At 38.3% G+C, this 15730-nt stretch overlaps 1 protein-coding gene across 9 annotated transcripts in view; it reads right to left on the bottom strand.

Annotated features, from left to right (window-relative positions):
- The window catches only part of CHD9 (chromodomain helicase DNA binding protein 9), a 267949-nt gene that overhangs the window by 40040 nt on the left and 212179 nt on the right, over window positions 1-15730 (bottom strand). For all 9 annotated transcript variants that reach the window (XM_053601733.1, XM_053601716.1, XM_053601703.1 and 6 more), the window contains 7 exons: window positions 14337-14496; window positions 13722-13811; window positions 9445-9548; window positions 8745-8862; window positions 7448-7505; window positions 2949-2991; window positions 1479-1698 (listed from right to left, as the gene is read on the bottom strand). In XM_053601733.1, the coding sequence (XP_053457708.1) occupies window positions 1479-1698; window positions 2949-2991; window positions 7448-7505; window positions 8745-8862; window positions 9445-9548; window positions 13722-13811; window positions 14337-14496 (793 nt within the window). The remainder of the gene's footprint in view (window positions 1-1478; window positions 1699-2948; window positions 2992-7447; window positions 7506-8744; window positions 8863-9444; window positions 9549-13721; window positions 13812-14336; window positions 14497-15730) is intronic.

Raw genomic sequence — 15730 nt, 5'->3', positions numbered from 1 at the left:
CAAACTCTTGGGCCCAAGCTATCCTCGTGCCTCAGCCTCCCAAGTAGCTGGGACTACAAGCACTTGCCACACTCCTGCTTATTTTTTAGAGACAGGGGTTTTGCTCTTGCTCAGGCTGGTCTTGAACTCCTGAGCTCAGGCAATCCACCTGCCTAGCCTTCCAGAGTGCTAGGATTACAGGCGTGAGCCACTGCGTCTAGCCCCTAACATCTTAATTTTCAGACTGACTAAATTCTGGCTATAATAAATGTGCTGGAAAAATGCAGCAAATAAACAATGATTTATATTCCAGAGAACATCTAAAGACTCATTTAACAAAGAGGACACGTTATTGCTAATCATTGCTATTCTTTTCCATGTATTCTATACTTCCTAAGACAAAGCTTGTGAGATGAGAGAAGTTTGCCTGTCTATATCCAACAAGTCTCTTGCAATTTTTTCCCTTTGACCTCAGTAGTTCTAGAGTTCACTTCTGTATAAAGCAGAAGTGAACTTGCCTTCTATACATTCTTATATTTCATAAACGTCTTAAAAGTAAAATATAATAGAATGAAATTTATTTCATATAACTTAAACTTCTATTGATAATTCTTGAGTTTGTTCTGCACTTTCTTTTCTTTTTTTTTTTGTTGTTGAGACAGGGTCCCACCCTATGCCCCTGAGCAGAGTGCAGTGGGCGTGGTAGCTCACCACAACCTCAGACTCGGGCTGCGGGTACCCCACTGCCTCAGCCTCCCGAAGCTGCTGGGATTACAGGCGCTCGCTGCGGCGCTCGGCTGGGTTTTTCCATTTTTTTCATGAGTCGGGGTCTCACTGTCGCTCAGGCGAGTCTCCAACTCCTGAGCTCAAGCGATCCTCCCTCCTCAGCCCCCCACAGTGCTGGGATTACAGGTGTGATCTTTTCTTTTTTTTTTTTTTAAGACAGTGTCTTACACTTTCAGCTAGAGTAGAGTGCTTATCATCACAGCTCATAGCAACCTCAATCTGTTGAGCTAAGGCCATTCTCTTGCCTCAGCCCTTCCAGCACCTGGAACTACTAGGCACCTGCCACAATGCCTGGCTAGTTTTTGTATTTTTAGTAGAGACAGGATCTTGCTCTTGCTCTTGCTCAGGCTGGTCTCGAGCTCCTGACCTCAAGTGATTCACCCGCCTTGGTCTCCAAAGTGCTAGGATCACAGGTGTGAGACATGGCAGCTGGCCTGCACCTTCATTTTTAATATCTCAGTGTTCCTGAACTGACAAAGAATGATTAAAGCATGGCCAGTAACTATGAGATGCAATAATTTTTTGTAAGCTTTACCGTATTTATGCATACATAAGTGTGTGAGTATAGGTCCGTATGTGCACAAAGCTCTTTGCTTTGACCAACTTGTCTACATGTTTTTTACAAAGCATGACAGTCACACGCTGACAGCCTTTAGAATGAACTATATTTAGATACTACATATTAAAAAAAACCTAAATATATATTGCCTTACCTCTGCTGTCTTTCTATCTTGGCTGCTATTTTAGGATTAAGAGTGGCTTCTTCATACAGAGGCTGCATTACACTGGTAGGCACTGAGAAAGTTGGTTGTATTTGCTGAATTTGTCTGTTTTTATTAGTACGCTGATATGCAGTGATGAGACGCCTCAGACGTGTGGTTAAAGCTGATTGAGTGGGCCAATAAATTTTATCACCCTCCATCAGTTGACCATCTATATTTAAAGAAACTCGTGTCAATAATAATGATGATGATGATAATAATAAACACTAAAGAGATACTGTATGAAGCTCACAAAAGTAGCTATATTTCTCTACTTTATAACTTTTTCTTCAACCTTGTTATGTGGGATACAAATAGCCAGACTTCTCATATAAAAAAGTTTTCTTTTAATTACAGCTCTGGAAAACATTACAGCAAACTTAAAAGGCAGTTCAAAGTAGGCAGGACAGAGTAGTGGAATAAACAGCCACAATGTTACCTATATTAAACAGAACCGCACTTGCACAGAAAATACAGCTCTGGATTTCCATGTCTAATACATCATCCAGGCTGGCAAAAATTCTATGAGCTTAATAAATCAAAAGCCAAACTGAATCCATGAGAACCTAAATATTATAAACTCTATTAATTGATACCTTCTGTATTAAATTTATATCAATTTAATTAGAATCAAAATTTTCCTGACTTCATTAGGAAGCAACATATGTTTTAAAAATTCAATATGGCAATGCTGTAACTTTTAAATTTTGTTCACCTAGTAAAGTATAAAATCTAACTATTTCCAGTATTATAATTGGAAATCAAGCTATAATCATTCATACTAAGAAAAAACTACTCCCTCATTCCAGTTGAACTATGGGAGTGTGCGGCATTATTCCTCTTGGGTGCTAGGTGGGAAGGAGCGTACCCCAGTGACTGTGTTTCTGTCTTAATAACGGAAGGAAGAAGCAGCAAGATCTTGCACAGAAAAGCTTTGTAGAAACTGGGTGATCAAGAATTACTCCTAGTATACATAGAGAACTAACAAGAAGTCTAATGTATTATTGAATTAACAATTTAATGATGAAATTTCCCCATACAAGATAAATAATCAAGCCATATAGTCATGAAAACCTCTATTCTATAAAAGCCTAGTGAATCACTGTGTAAAGATTTGCAACAATTAAAAGTACTGTTAAACTACAACTTGGACTTCACCTAACTAATATAATTAAGTAAACTTCATTGTACCCTCATATTAAACTTAAATTTAAAAAAAGGTACTGTTAAATTCCCAAACAGTATGTCCTATAATGAGTACAACTGTATTCAAAAAATTTGATATACATTTGAACTATTATAAGAGTATATAATACTGCATTATCTCATAGTATAAAGTATAATACTTTATTATCTCATAGTATCATATTATCTCTTAGTGAATTTACAATAACACCAAGTAAAGAAGTAAATGCAATTTACCTCCATCTGCTATAACAAGATCTCCTGGTGAGGAAACATCATCCTTTTAAAAGAAAATAGAAATTTTTTGGTAATTGGGTCAAGATACATATCAAAAGAAAAAACTTCTTTATAATAGAGAAATTTTTGGCAATAGAATTTTAAATAATTTAGCAAAAAATAAAAAACACCTTTTTTTTTGGAGACAGTCTTCACTCTGTTGCCCTGGGTAGAGTGCTACGACATCAGTCATCATAGGTCACAGCAACCTCAGTCTCTTGGGCTCAAGTGATCCTCTTGCCTCAATCTTCCAAGTAGCTGGGACTACAGGTGCCCTCCATGACCCCTGGCTAGTTTTTTCAATTTTTAGTAGACACGGGGTCTCACTCTTGCTCAGGCTGGTTCTTGAACTCCTGACCTCAAGCAATCCACTCACCTCGGCCTCCAGAGTGCTAAGATTATAAGCGTGAGCCACCGCACCTGGCCTAAAAACCCCACCTTTTAATTGCTTATTTTCCATTCTTACCTTTTCTTTTTTTTGGATTTTTGGCCGGGGCTAGGTTTGAACCCACCACCTCTGGCATATGGGACCGGCGCCCTACTCCTTGAGCCACAGGCGCCACCCCCATTCTTACCTTTTCACACTTCTCCATCTAGTTGGACACTTAGACCAGTCACTATTTACTAAAATTACTTCCTTTTATATACTTGTAAGCCAGTTTCTTTTCCTCCACCTTTCCTCTGTGAGTATGCCCTAGACTTTACTGCTAAGCAAGTGTGTTTTTTTCTCTTTCTTATACCAAACTTTCAGTTAATTCTCATATTTGGTTATTAGACAACCTACAAATCTTTTCTTTTTCAGCCTTAAACATTTTACTTATCCTGTAGAATCAGTTTTCATCTGTTAACAGAGCATCTTCAATAGGTACCACAACATTATCTTATATCTGTAAGTTGGCGATTTTATTTAGTTCTGATTACTGTTTTTAAAAAGCCTAAAGCTAGAATTATGACTCCTTTGTAGGTAGATTATTTTTCTCTGCTTTGCATACATATTATTGTCTCTTTTTTTTGGTTTAACTGTGATTCACCAGGTTGTTTCTTGGTGCAGATTTAGTGTTATTTACCCTGACAAGATTTATTTTTTTGAATACCAGGTTTCATGGTTTTCATAAGAGCTAACGAATTCTCAGCTCATCTTTTTTTTTTTATTGTTGGGGAGTCATTGAGGGTACAAGAAACCAGGTTACACTGATTGCATTTGTTAAGTAAAGTCCCTTAACAATTATAAATTGTGTCTTGCCCCCAAAAGGTGTGTCACACACCGATATTCTGCCCCCCTCCCTCCTTCCCTCTCTCTGGTCTTCCTTTCTTCCAGCCCCCTCCCACCTTCTCTCTCTCTCTGCTCTCTCCTCCCAGCCCCCCCCCCGTGTACTAAGTCATTAATTGTCCTCATATCAAAACTGAATACAGAGGATTCATCCTTCTCCATTTTCGTTTTTATTTATTTATTTATTTTTTAAACCCTTCAAGTTTTTGCATTTTATTTTTATTTTCCTTCTTTTTTTTTTATTGTTAAATCATAGCTGTGTACATTAGTGCAATCGCCTGTACCCATTCTAAGATGCACCATAGATGTGGCCCCATCCATTATTGTTCCACTTCCATCCAGGTTAATACAAAGGATGTAAAGTCTCCATTTTTTTTAATGGCTGAATAGTATTCCATGGTATACATATACCACAGCTTGTTAATCCATTCCTGCATTGGTGGGCATTTAGGCTGTTTCCACATTTTGGAGATTGTAAATTGAGCTGCGATAAACAGTCTAGTGCAAGTGTCCTTATGGTGAAAGGATTTTTTTCCTTCTGGGTAGATGCCCAGTAATGGGATTGCAGGATCAAATGGGAGGTCTAGCTTGAGTTTTTTGAGGATTCTCCATACTTCCTTCCAAAAAGGTTGAGTTAGTTGGCAGTCCCACAGGCAGTGTAGAAGTGTTCCTTTCTCTCCACATTCATGTCAGCATCTGCAGTTTTGAGATTTTTTGATGTGGGCCATTCTCGTTGGGATTAGATGATATCTCAGGGTGGTTTTGATTTGCATTCAGCTAATCTCTTCACAGTGCATTTTTTAAATTCTCTATAGTCTCTCCTTCTAGAACACCTATTAGATATACACCAGGCATTATCACTTTAGCTGCTCTGAGCTTTTCCCAAGGCTATCTTCCTTGTTTCTACATTTTTGAAAATATACTCCATTCTGTAGGCTATTGCTTTACTGCCTCTCTGCTCTAAATTTATTACCTCTCATATCTTTTGCCTGCTCTAAGGAAGAAGATCTGAGCCCTTTACATACTTTTTCCTCTGACAGTCAGTGTGGTGTTCAGCTTTGTCAATAGAGGAAACTGGAAGGCGCTGCAGGAGGGAAGGGGCTTCACTTCCAGGTTCTGGGGGCTCCTCCTAAGCTCCCACAGCACAGGCTGCTTCTGCAGTGCCTGGAGCGCTTGTAATTCAAGCAGCTTCTTTAGCTGCTCTGAGCTTTTCCTAGGAACCTCCATCATGGGCAATTTTGTAAGGGAGTGCTTCCAGTAAGGCACTTTCCCAGAAAAACTTCCCTGGCACCCTTAGAGGGCAGATTTCTATCCACTTCCAGAAGGTGTATGTTCAGTGAGTCATACTGATATGGCAGCAAAGCAACTTTTCTTTCGTCAGTGACACATGGCTATGTACTCCCAATAAAGCCTTGATTTTGGCTATAGTAGGTAGACACGGGGTCTCACTCTTGCTTCAGGCAGGTCTCAAACTTGGGCAGGGCTCTTCCTTGGGTGGTCTAAGCCCTAACACTGGTGGATGCTCATTTTATATACTCTTCTGTATTCTTTAGCATTCTCTTTACTTTTTACTAGCCAGTTGCTCATTATTCCAATTCTCTTATTGTAACTAATCATTTTTTACATTGTGATTTCTCTTTCCTGATTGGCCCTAACTGAACCAACGTACTACACTTTGGGTAATTTCTTCATATCTATTTTCCAAATCATTTCTTCTTTCATGAACTATGTCTAATTGGCTTCTCTGGCAGAATGTTGAAACTATTTATTGAGTTTTAAACGTCAATAAATGTATTTTCCATTTTTAAAGTAACATAATTCTTTTTCACATTTTCCTAGTCTTTTAAAATTATCTTTTGTTCCTAGTTCTTTCTTTAATGTATTTGATCATTTAAAAAATTTACTTAGTTTTTCATTTAAATAGATATGTAATCAGAAGTTCTCAGAGGTCTAATCTTGTTTTTTATTGCATGGTAACACTCATTCATGGTAAACCGTTCAGCATACATTTTTAAATGTTGGATTTTGACTTCATTTTATGTAGGGCTTCATCTTTAGAATGCATGCATAGTCTTCTTTTTTTTATTACTATTATTTTTTATTTATTTATTTTTATTAAACCATAGCTGTGTACATTAGTATGATCGTGGGGCACCATACACTTGGTTCATAGATCGTTTGACACATTTTCATCACATTGGTTAACATAGCTTTTGTAGCATTTTCTAAGTTATTTTGCTTCTGAATTGTCTTTTCCAGTGTCTTTTTTTTAACCTTTTTGTTTTTACCAAGCACCTCAGGAATTTTACCAGCCAAGGACTGACCCCTTTTTATATTATAGTGAGGGCTCCTGAACCACGCAGATGAAATAAAAGAATCAAACCATGAATTCAGGACCAGGCAGACCCATGTCTCAGGGAAGACAGTATTTTCCTACCCAGAGAATGGTGAGATGAATTTCTTTGTTATTTCCCCGTGCTGTTTGTCAGAAAGCAGTGTCCCTTGAGTGTCCTGATCTTATAGAGGATTTTCAGTTCTCACTGCACTGGAGTAAGCCTCGTCTCTTGTCCTCACATAGGCATCAGTATCCAAGTCCCATAGCTACCACGACCGGCAAACACTACCTGACAGCTACAGCATCATCTAATCTTTTACCATGCTCTCATAAATATTTATTACAGAAATTCCCCATCTCTTTTAACATCCTTTTCCCTCCTCCACAGATTATTTTCTGTATTTTCATCCAACTGTTCTTCCTTTTAACATTCCACAGAGGACCTAGAACTAACTATGCTTTGGCAGCTCAGAATTCTTCTAGGCTCTACCCTCTGTTTCAAACCTTTTCACATAGGTATAGGCTCTATCCCTTGCTGGGTATGTTTAGTATCTCACTCTGCTTTGAGAGTTTGCCCCAGACACTGTTTCTCCACTCTCAGCTCTAAGAAGACTAGTACGTAGGCAAGCCCCACTCTTTCCACATGTCAAAATCAGCCTCCATCTTGTCTAGAGATCAGTAGAATTTCTGAATAATAGTAATGTTTGCCAAACCAAGGTGATCACTTACCGAGCTAATTTGAGGAACAGAAGAAAATTTAAAAAAAAAAAAAAAAAACATGCAGAAGAAAAAGCAAATAAGAAAAACCAAAGAATACCTGCAATTGAGGGTTTATATACATGATTCAAAGCATACCTCTATATCGTCTTTGAAGATGGCTGGGGCAGGTTTGTATTCTGGATCTTCCACATCCCTGGTAAAATACCAACAAATACTACAATTACTGTAAGAGGCTTGAAATTTCTCTTGATTTGACAAACAAATGGAGTGTTGTTGGAGGGATTTTTTAGTTTGTTTTAAAGGTCAGACTAAAGTTTCTATTCTTTAGCCACAGAAGCCCAGGCAACAGCATGAAAGCTTTTATATGACAAGAAGAAAGCTAGTTTTAATGTACTCTTACTCCCAAATTCATTTTTTTTTTTTTGAGACAGAGTCTCACTATATTGCCCTTGGTAGAGTGCCGTGGCATCTCAGCCCACAGCAACCTCAAACTCCTGGGCTTAAGCTATTCTCTTGCCTCATCCTACCCAGCAGCTGGGACTACAGGTGCCTGCCACAATGTGAGGCTATTTTTCTTTTATTACAGTTGTCATTGTTGTTTAGCTGGCTCTGGACAGGTTCGAACCTGCCAGCCTTAGTGTATGTGGCTGGTGCCATAACCACTTTGGTATGGACACTGAGCCCCCCAAGTTTACTTTAAATGTGTTATTATTAACCTCACCCTGTATCTTACTTTTCTCTTTCAGTAAGGAAAGAAAGATCATATGAGGCTTTAAAGTAGGTACAGATGGGCATCACATCAGTGGCTTTCACAGCCATGAATTCAGCCAACTGCAGATCAAAAATATTAGGAAAAAATTTCATCTGTACTGAATATGTGCAGAGTTTTTTGGTCATTATTCCCTAAATAATTTATGTAACCACTACTTATATAGCATTTCCATCATATTTAGTATTATAAGTAATCTAAAGATGATTTAAAGTATACAGGAGTATGTGCATAGGTTATATGCAAATACTACACCATTTTATATAATGAACAAGAGCATCTTCAGTTTTTGGTATCTGCTAGAGGTTCTGAAACCAATCCCCTGTGGATACCAAGGGATGACTATATAATGAACAACATCACACTTCTCAGCTATAAATACCCTTTCTTTTCCCCTCTATGCCTCTAGAAATTTACAAACTTAATAGCCATGATATACTTGCTGAATGAAAAAATTAAGAACTCATCAAAGGAACACATGTGGGGCAGGTCCAATCCTTTCCTTCTTCATACTCTGTTGGATAAGCACTAACTTATTAATGAGTACCACTAGCTCTTCTAGATTGTGACCTCCAATTCTCCTACTGCTACATCATTTAAAGATAAACCTCACTGAAAAGAGAATATGCTGGTGGAGAATTCATGGCTCTGAAGGGTACGTACCCATCCATATAATCATTTGCTCTCTGTTCTGCAGCAACTGCTTTGTCATCAGGCTTCCCCACTCTTTCCAAGAAGCATAATGCTGGGTCTGCTCGAATAGTGTTGTATTTTTCATAACCTGGAAGCATTACCAATTACAGAAGTTAAAAGGATAATAATAAGAAAGGGGGTGGCGCCTGTGGCTCAAAGGAGTAGGGCGCCGGCCCCATATGCCAGAGGTGGCCTGTTCAAACCCAGTCCCAGCCAAAAACTGCAAAAAAAAAAAAAAAAAAAAAAGGTATAGAAATATAAGCATATATATGGTGCATGATATTCCTGGACTAAAGGGACCATATATTAAAATAATATAGGTTAGGTATGTTTTCTAGAAATTATCACAGATGGTACATTACCTGGCAATATGTATCTATAACAATTTAGATTAAATGTATCAGTTAATATAAAAAATAGGATAACCTGATCAAACACACACATAAACGTATCTCACATCAGAACACTTACATCTAGGAGATGAAGGTTATATACGATACCCTCTCATGAGGTGATGTAGTGAGCAACAGGTAAGTTTGGTGATGTATGCTTTTAGTGCTCTATGTCTAACACAGGTATTACTGGCATAAAGCTGTAAGTGGAAATCAAAAGAGGGAGAACTAGTTGAATTGCATTCTATATAGAAGGGGATATCACCTGTCTTACTTACCATGTTTAAAAACTCCAATGAGGAGTGACTTATCAGCATCAAAGTCCCACCACACAGCCGGAACTTCGGAATGGTCTGGTTCTGGCACCCAAACGTCAATCTCACTAAAAAAAAAAACCCAAACCAACCATGAATTAGCATTATGAATTATTACAGCTGAGTTAAAAGAGGCAAAATATTACCTAGGTTTTAAAGTATTGTGGCTTTTAGAAAAAAGAAGTTAGGATTTTACTTTATGAATTTTTAAAAATTTTCCATAAATAACATCAATTAAAATTATAAAACTGCACAATTACAACAAAGGACATTTTGAAGGTCAGACTGAGATCTCTATTCATGGAATGAACTAATATAGTTAAGGTCAACAGAAGAAATAAGTTTCAACAAAGTTTACTATACAATTCTTTTGAAGAATCATACGCCTTCCACTGATTTCCTTTACTTACAGACAAAACGTTCTATTGGAAAGCAGAGATTTACATTAGCTATCAACTTGGCAAAAATCATCTGGTTCAAATATTTCATTATGCATATGATAAAACAACGGCCCTACGAGGGTAAATGAATTGCTTTAGGCTGCATAGCAAGTAATGTCTCCTCTAGACCACTATTGGCTAAGAAAATCACACTGAAAATGGCAAAGTTTTGATTCATAATCAGATTAAAACATTAAAGTACTATTTTATGCTGTATATAAATAATACTGTGCCATAACAACATAATGGACTGCAAGAAAACTAAAACAATAATAATGCTTTGGAAATTTGGATGTTTTTATGAGTAAGAAATAACTATAGCACTGGCAATTTTGCAAACATAATAATTCTTTTACTTTGCTTATCACTTAAAACTATTATTCTCCCAGAAACCTTCTGCAAGTAACATATATAACATGCCTAAAGCGAAAAAGATATTATCTATAGAAGAACAGAAATATTCACATTTTTACCACAGTATCATTTATTTGTTTTCTTTTTTTTGCAGTTTTTGGCTGGGGCTGGGTTTGAACCCGCCACCTCCGGCATATGGGGCCGGCACCCTACTCCTTTGAGCCACAGGCGCTGCCCAGTATCATTCATTTTTATACATACTTACATTTTCTTATATTAAACAGTAAAGAAAAAGAGATTAGATAGGGTAAATAAATGCAGAAAATCTGTAGTTGAGAATTGTCTCTACTTGGTATTAATGAATTATCAATTTTCAAATAACTTGAGATAACATAAAACATAGTACAAAATTCTACTAAGTAGAACTTTATCTCTTTGTCTTGGTACCATAATTTCATAAGTAAATTAGCAAAGACCCATAGATATATGAAGAAACTATAAATTTCCTATTTATAATTACATTCTGCAACAAAAGTTAATCTGTAATTTGGTTGGCTTTGGTAAGCTAAATTTTCACATAAAAAAAATCAATTGGTAAATGATCAACCTGTTTCCACATTAAGATAAGAACCCAATATTTAACCACTAATGGTTGAGATAGAAGATGCTGGCAAAGAAAAAAGAAATATTTAGGCCAGTTGTGGTGGCTCAAGCCTGTAGTCCCAGCACTCTGAGAGGCCAAGATGGGCAGATTGCCTGAGCTCAGGAGTTTGAGACCAGCCTGAGCAAGAGTGAGACACCATCTCTACTAAAAATATAAAAAAATAGCCAAGTGTTATGGCAAGGGCTTGTAGTCCCAGGGGCTCAGGGGACTTAAGCAAGAGGATCACTTAAGCCTAAGAGTTTGAGGTTGCTATGAGCTATCATGTCATGATACTCAAAAAAAAAAAAAGGTAAATAAAAAACAAACAAGAATTAACTTTTAATTTTTCACAAATGTTTTACTAGAAGAAAAGGTTTTTAGCCCAAGGAATCTGAGGACATGGATTGAGAGATCTTTCTCTAGCCTCTTAAAGGAATTTGGAAGCATTTTAAATGAACGTCTTATTTTATCTAATTTTGCTTTAAAACCAAAGCATCATAATTGACATTTTTGGCTTAGTGACGAAAAATAAGTATCTTGTGATATAACAGAAGTTAGAAAAGAGAGATGAAGAGAAATACAATTAAAGGAAATGTGTATTTTGAATGAGTTCCTAACGAGAACTAAACAAAGCATTAGCACTGAAAGATAACAGAAAGAACACTGGAGATAAAATACCAGAGGGAGGAAAAGTGGGTCAAATAATTCCCTTTGCCAACCATCAGGTGGCGCTCAAAGTTCAAAGCGCGATTATCTGAGGTAGACAGTTTTCCTACTTGTAAAGGTTCAAATGTAAGTGCCACATGCTTATTAGGTGTTTGTGAACTAGCAGGGAGAAGGATATAGTAAGGTGGAAGTGGATCTGTTGTTGATTCCTGTTTCTAAAGACTTAGTTCATGTGCCATCTCCTACATAAAGCCTCCTTTGACTTCCCCAGACCAGAACATTGATTTAAAAGCTAAAGAGCATGTGCCAATAATGACAATTATAAATTAAGACAGATATGGGCCTGCCCTTGTAAAGAGGTACATATAGGCAATACTACATGGTGGGTGCTATTACAGTGTGGGTCACAATGTCTGAGTCATTGTTGGCTGAGCAAGAGGAGGGAGAAAATAAAGTGAAAGGGGGAAAGATAATGTTCCAGCAAGAATTCAAAGAACTGGAGAAAAGAGCAATTAATCATGGCATATTTGAAAAATATGAATCTGAAATTCATGAGAGGTGAGGGCTGGAGAAAGCATCAGGATACAGATATGAACTCAAACCACAAACACAAGATCATCCAAGAAGAGGCAAGACGATCGCTTAGGCCCAGGAGTTTGAGGCTGCTATGGAGCTATGATTTCACACTCTACTCAGGGTAATAAGAGTGAGTTTCTGTCTACAAAAAAAAAAAAAATAAAAAAAAAGAAAGAAAGAAATTTTCTATCATGAGTTAAAGAAAATTAACAAAATGAACAAAAAAAAGAGAAAGAGGCAAGATGAGATGGGAAATAGACAATTATTAGTGGCGCCTCTGGGGTATCTCATACATACACCAAGGCAAGGAATACACTGGAGCATACTTTTGTTTGTTTACTTCCTGCTCACTGAAATCATAAATTCCTCAAGTTTAAAGGCTGTTCTGTCTTTGTATCCCCAGTGTTTCGCAGTGTCTGGCACTAGTGAGTACTCGAAAGGTGTTTCTATAGGAATGAATGCATCAGTTATTAAATTTGTGTCTACTGTCATACAGGTTAGGTGTCATTTTCCCCCCCCCCCCCCGAGACACAAGTCTCACTTTGTCACCCTTGGTGGAGTACTGTGACATCACAGCTCACAGCAACCTCCACCTCCTGGGCTCAGGCAATTCTGAGTAGCTGGGACTACAGGCACTGGCCACAACGTCTGGCCATTTTTTGTTGCACTTTGGCCAGGACCGGGTTTGAACCCGCCACCCTTGGTGTATGGGGCCAGTGCCCTACTCACAGAACCACAGGTGCTGCTCCTAAACATCATTCTTTTTTTTTGAGACAGAGCCTCAAGCTGTTGCCCTGGGTAGAGTGCTGTGCCATCACAGCTCACAGCAACCTCAAACTCCCGGGCTCAAGCGATTCTCCTGCCTCCACCTCCCAAGTGGCTGGGACTATAGGCGCCCACCACAATGCCCAGCTGTTTTTTGTTTGCAGCTGTCATTGTTGTTTGGTGGGCCTGGGCTGGATTCAAACCCGCCAGCTCAGGTGTATGTGGCTGGCGCCTTAGCAGCTTGAGCCACAGGTGCCGAGCATAGACATCATTCTTTTTTTTTGTTGTTGAGACAGAGTCTCACCTTAACGCCCTCGGTAGAGTGCCGTGGCGTCACACAGCTCACAGCAACCTCCAAATCCTTGGGCTTAGGCGATTCTCTTGCCTCAGCCTCCTGAGTAGCTGGGACTACAGGCGCCCACCACAACGCCCGGCTATTTTTTTGTTGCAGTTTGGCTGGGGCTGGGTTTGAACCCGCCACCCTCGGCATATGGGGCCAGCGCCCTACCCGCTGAGCCACAGGCGCCGCCCATAGACATCATTCTTAATATTACTACCACTACTCTTGTTATACGGTATGACTTTACAGATAGAGCAAAAGATGAAAGTAAAATAAGAAAGGCAACAAATTGGCAAGAGTTAATTCCCCCGAGTTTGATGGATTGTCCTTGATGTAAATTTCACAAAATAAGGAACTACCTAATAATATAAAATATTCTGGTCATATAATTTGTGTTTCATCATGTTACTGAAAAATACATTATTTAATCTGGGTGGGGTTGTAAATAAGAATTTACCTCGCATCAACTCCATCAAATACTTTCTGACACTCATTTCCAATGACTTCTTGCTTCAGATAATATAGCATTCTTACACGAAGCAAAACCCTAAAAACAAGAGAAAATCAATCAAAAGATATAACAAAATTAATCATTAAAAACATTCATCCATGGAGATAAAATTAGGAAGGAATTTATATACAGATTTTTTTATACTGAAATACTAAATTACTTAATTAAATGAACCTTAAAAGTTTTCTCCAAAATCCTTACAATCATTATTATTTCATGTTAGAGTAAGATATAATGAGATGATGTGGAGGCCAGTTTTAGTATTTCTTGGTGAAAACAGTGACACAAGAGGTATTAAGTTCGCTGAAGGATACCTTATAAATTCAAGATTAGGATTGGACCTACACCATACTGTCTCTGTACTCAAAAATCAGTATGCTTTAAGATTGTTTTTTTTTTTTTTGGTTTTTGGCCGGGGCTAGGTTTGAACCTGCCACCTCCAGCATGTGGGACCGGCACCCTACTCCTTGAGCCACAGGTGCTGCCCCTGCTTTAAGATTGTTAATTAAGAAAGGTAAACATTTAAAGAGTGGTGTGTGTGTGAAATATCCTACTACCTACTTATTACAGTGGTGTTTTATATGTTTTTTGTAGCCTTCGTCCTGAAGCAGCTGCTCGGGATTATATTTTCGAAGCCATTCTGCTTTCTGTATATCAAATGAGCTTGTTTGAGTCTTCACTTTCTTCCCTTTTCGTCCCCGGGGTACAGGAGCTGAAAGACCTGTTGAAATGAGGACATGTGAAATCAAGAACAATTTGTAAGGGGTGGCGCCTATGGCTCAAAGGAGTAGGGCGCCTGCCCCATACACAGGAGGTGGCGGGTTCAAACCCAGCCCCAGCCCTCTCCCCCCGAAAAAAGAACAATTTGTATAAAGATATGCAATTTGAAAGTTATTTTTCAATGAAAGACATTTCTGGAGACTTACTGAGGTCTGTACAGGTTATACAGAGGTCTTTTCTTTTTCTGAGACAGTCTCAAGCTGTTGCCCCTGTGTAGAGTGCTATGGCATCAGAGCTCATAGCAACCTCCAAGTCTTGGGCTCAAGTGATTCTCTTGCCTCAGTTTTCCATTTTTAGTAGGGGGTGGGGGTCTCACTTTTTGCTCAGGCTGGTTTGAACTCGTGAGCTCAAGCAATCCACTCGCCTCGGCCTCCTAGAGTCATGCTAGGATTATAGGATTGAGTCACTGTGCCCTAAACAAGAGGTCTTTAAAATGTTAATGATAATAATACTCACCTAAGTGCAAGTCAAGATGATGGTTTTACACATATTAGAACAATTTTCCTCAAATATCTAACAATTCTGTACCTTAAATTAGAGTAATTGTTCTGATTTCTTTTTTGTTCCCAAAAAGAGTTACACGTATTTTTTCAGATGTAAAAACCAAAAGATCGAATCCGTCTCTCTGCTTTACTTTTGCTTCCCTAGTTACTAACAATTATGTTTTAGTCTCTTGCTTTTCAAAATTGATTTTACTAACGATATGGATTATGTTAACTATTGGGGGTTCCTGTCCAAGATAGCTGAATTCATTTTCTTTCTTTTGAGATTTTTGTCGTGAAATATTTAAAAAATATGGTGGCGCCTGTAGCTCAGTGGGTAGGGCACCAGCCACATACATGGAGGTTGGCAAGTTTAAACTCAGCCTGGGCCAGCTAAACAACAATGACAACTGCAAAAACAACAAAAAAAATAGCTGGGCGTTGTGGTGGGTGCTGTAGTCCCAGTTACTTGGGAGGCTGAGGCAAGACAATTGCTTAAGCCCATGAGTTTGAGGTTGCTGTGAGCTGTGACACCACGGCACTCTATTGAGGGCGACATAGTGAGACTCTGTCAAAAAAAAACAAAAAAGAGAAAGAAAGAAACATTTAAAAAATATAAGGAAGTATTGCTACTCTTCATGTTCTCTATCTCAGTAGTTTATTTACTTCACAGTAATCACTACCATCTGTAAT

This window comes from Nycticebus coucang, chromosome 2, assembly GCF_027406575.1.
Source record: "Nycticebus coucang isolate mNycCou1 chromosome 2, mNycCou1.pri, whole genome shotgun sequence".
NCBI lineage: Eukaryota > Metazoa > Chordata > Mammalia > Primates > Lorisidae > Nycticebus > Nycticebus coucang.
Note: the sequence above shows the minus strand (reverse complement) of the source record. Positions and strands in the feature narration are given on the sequence as shown.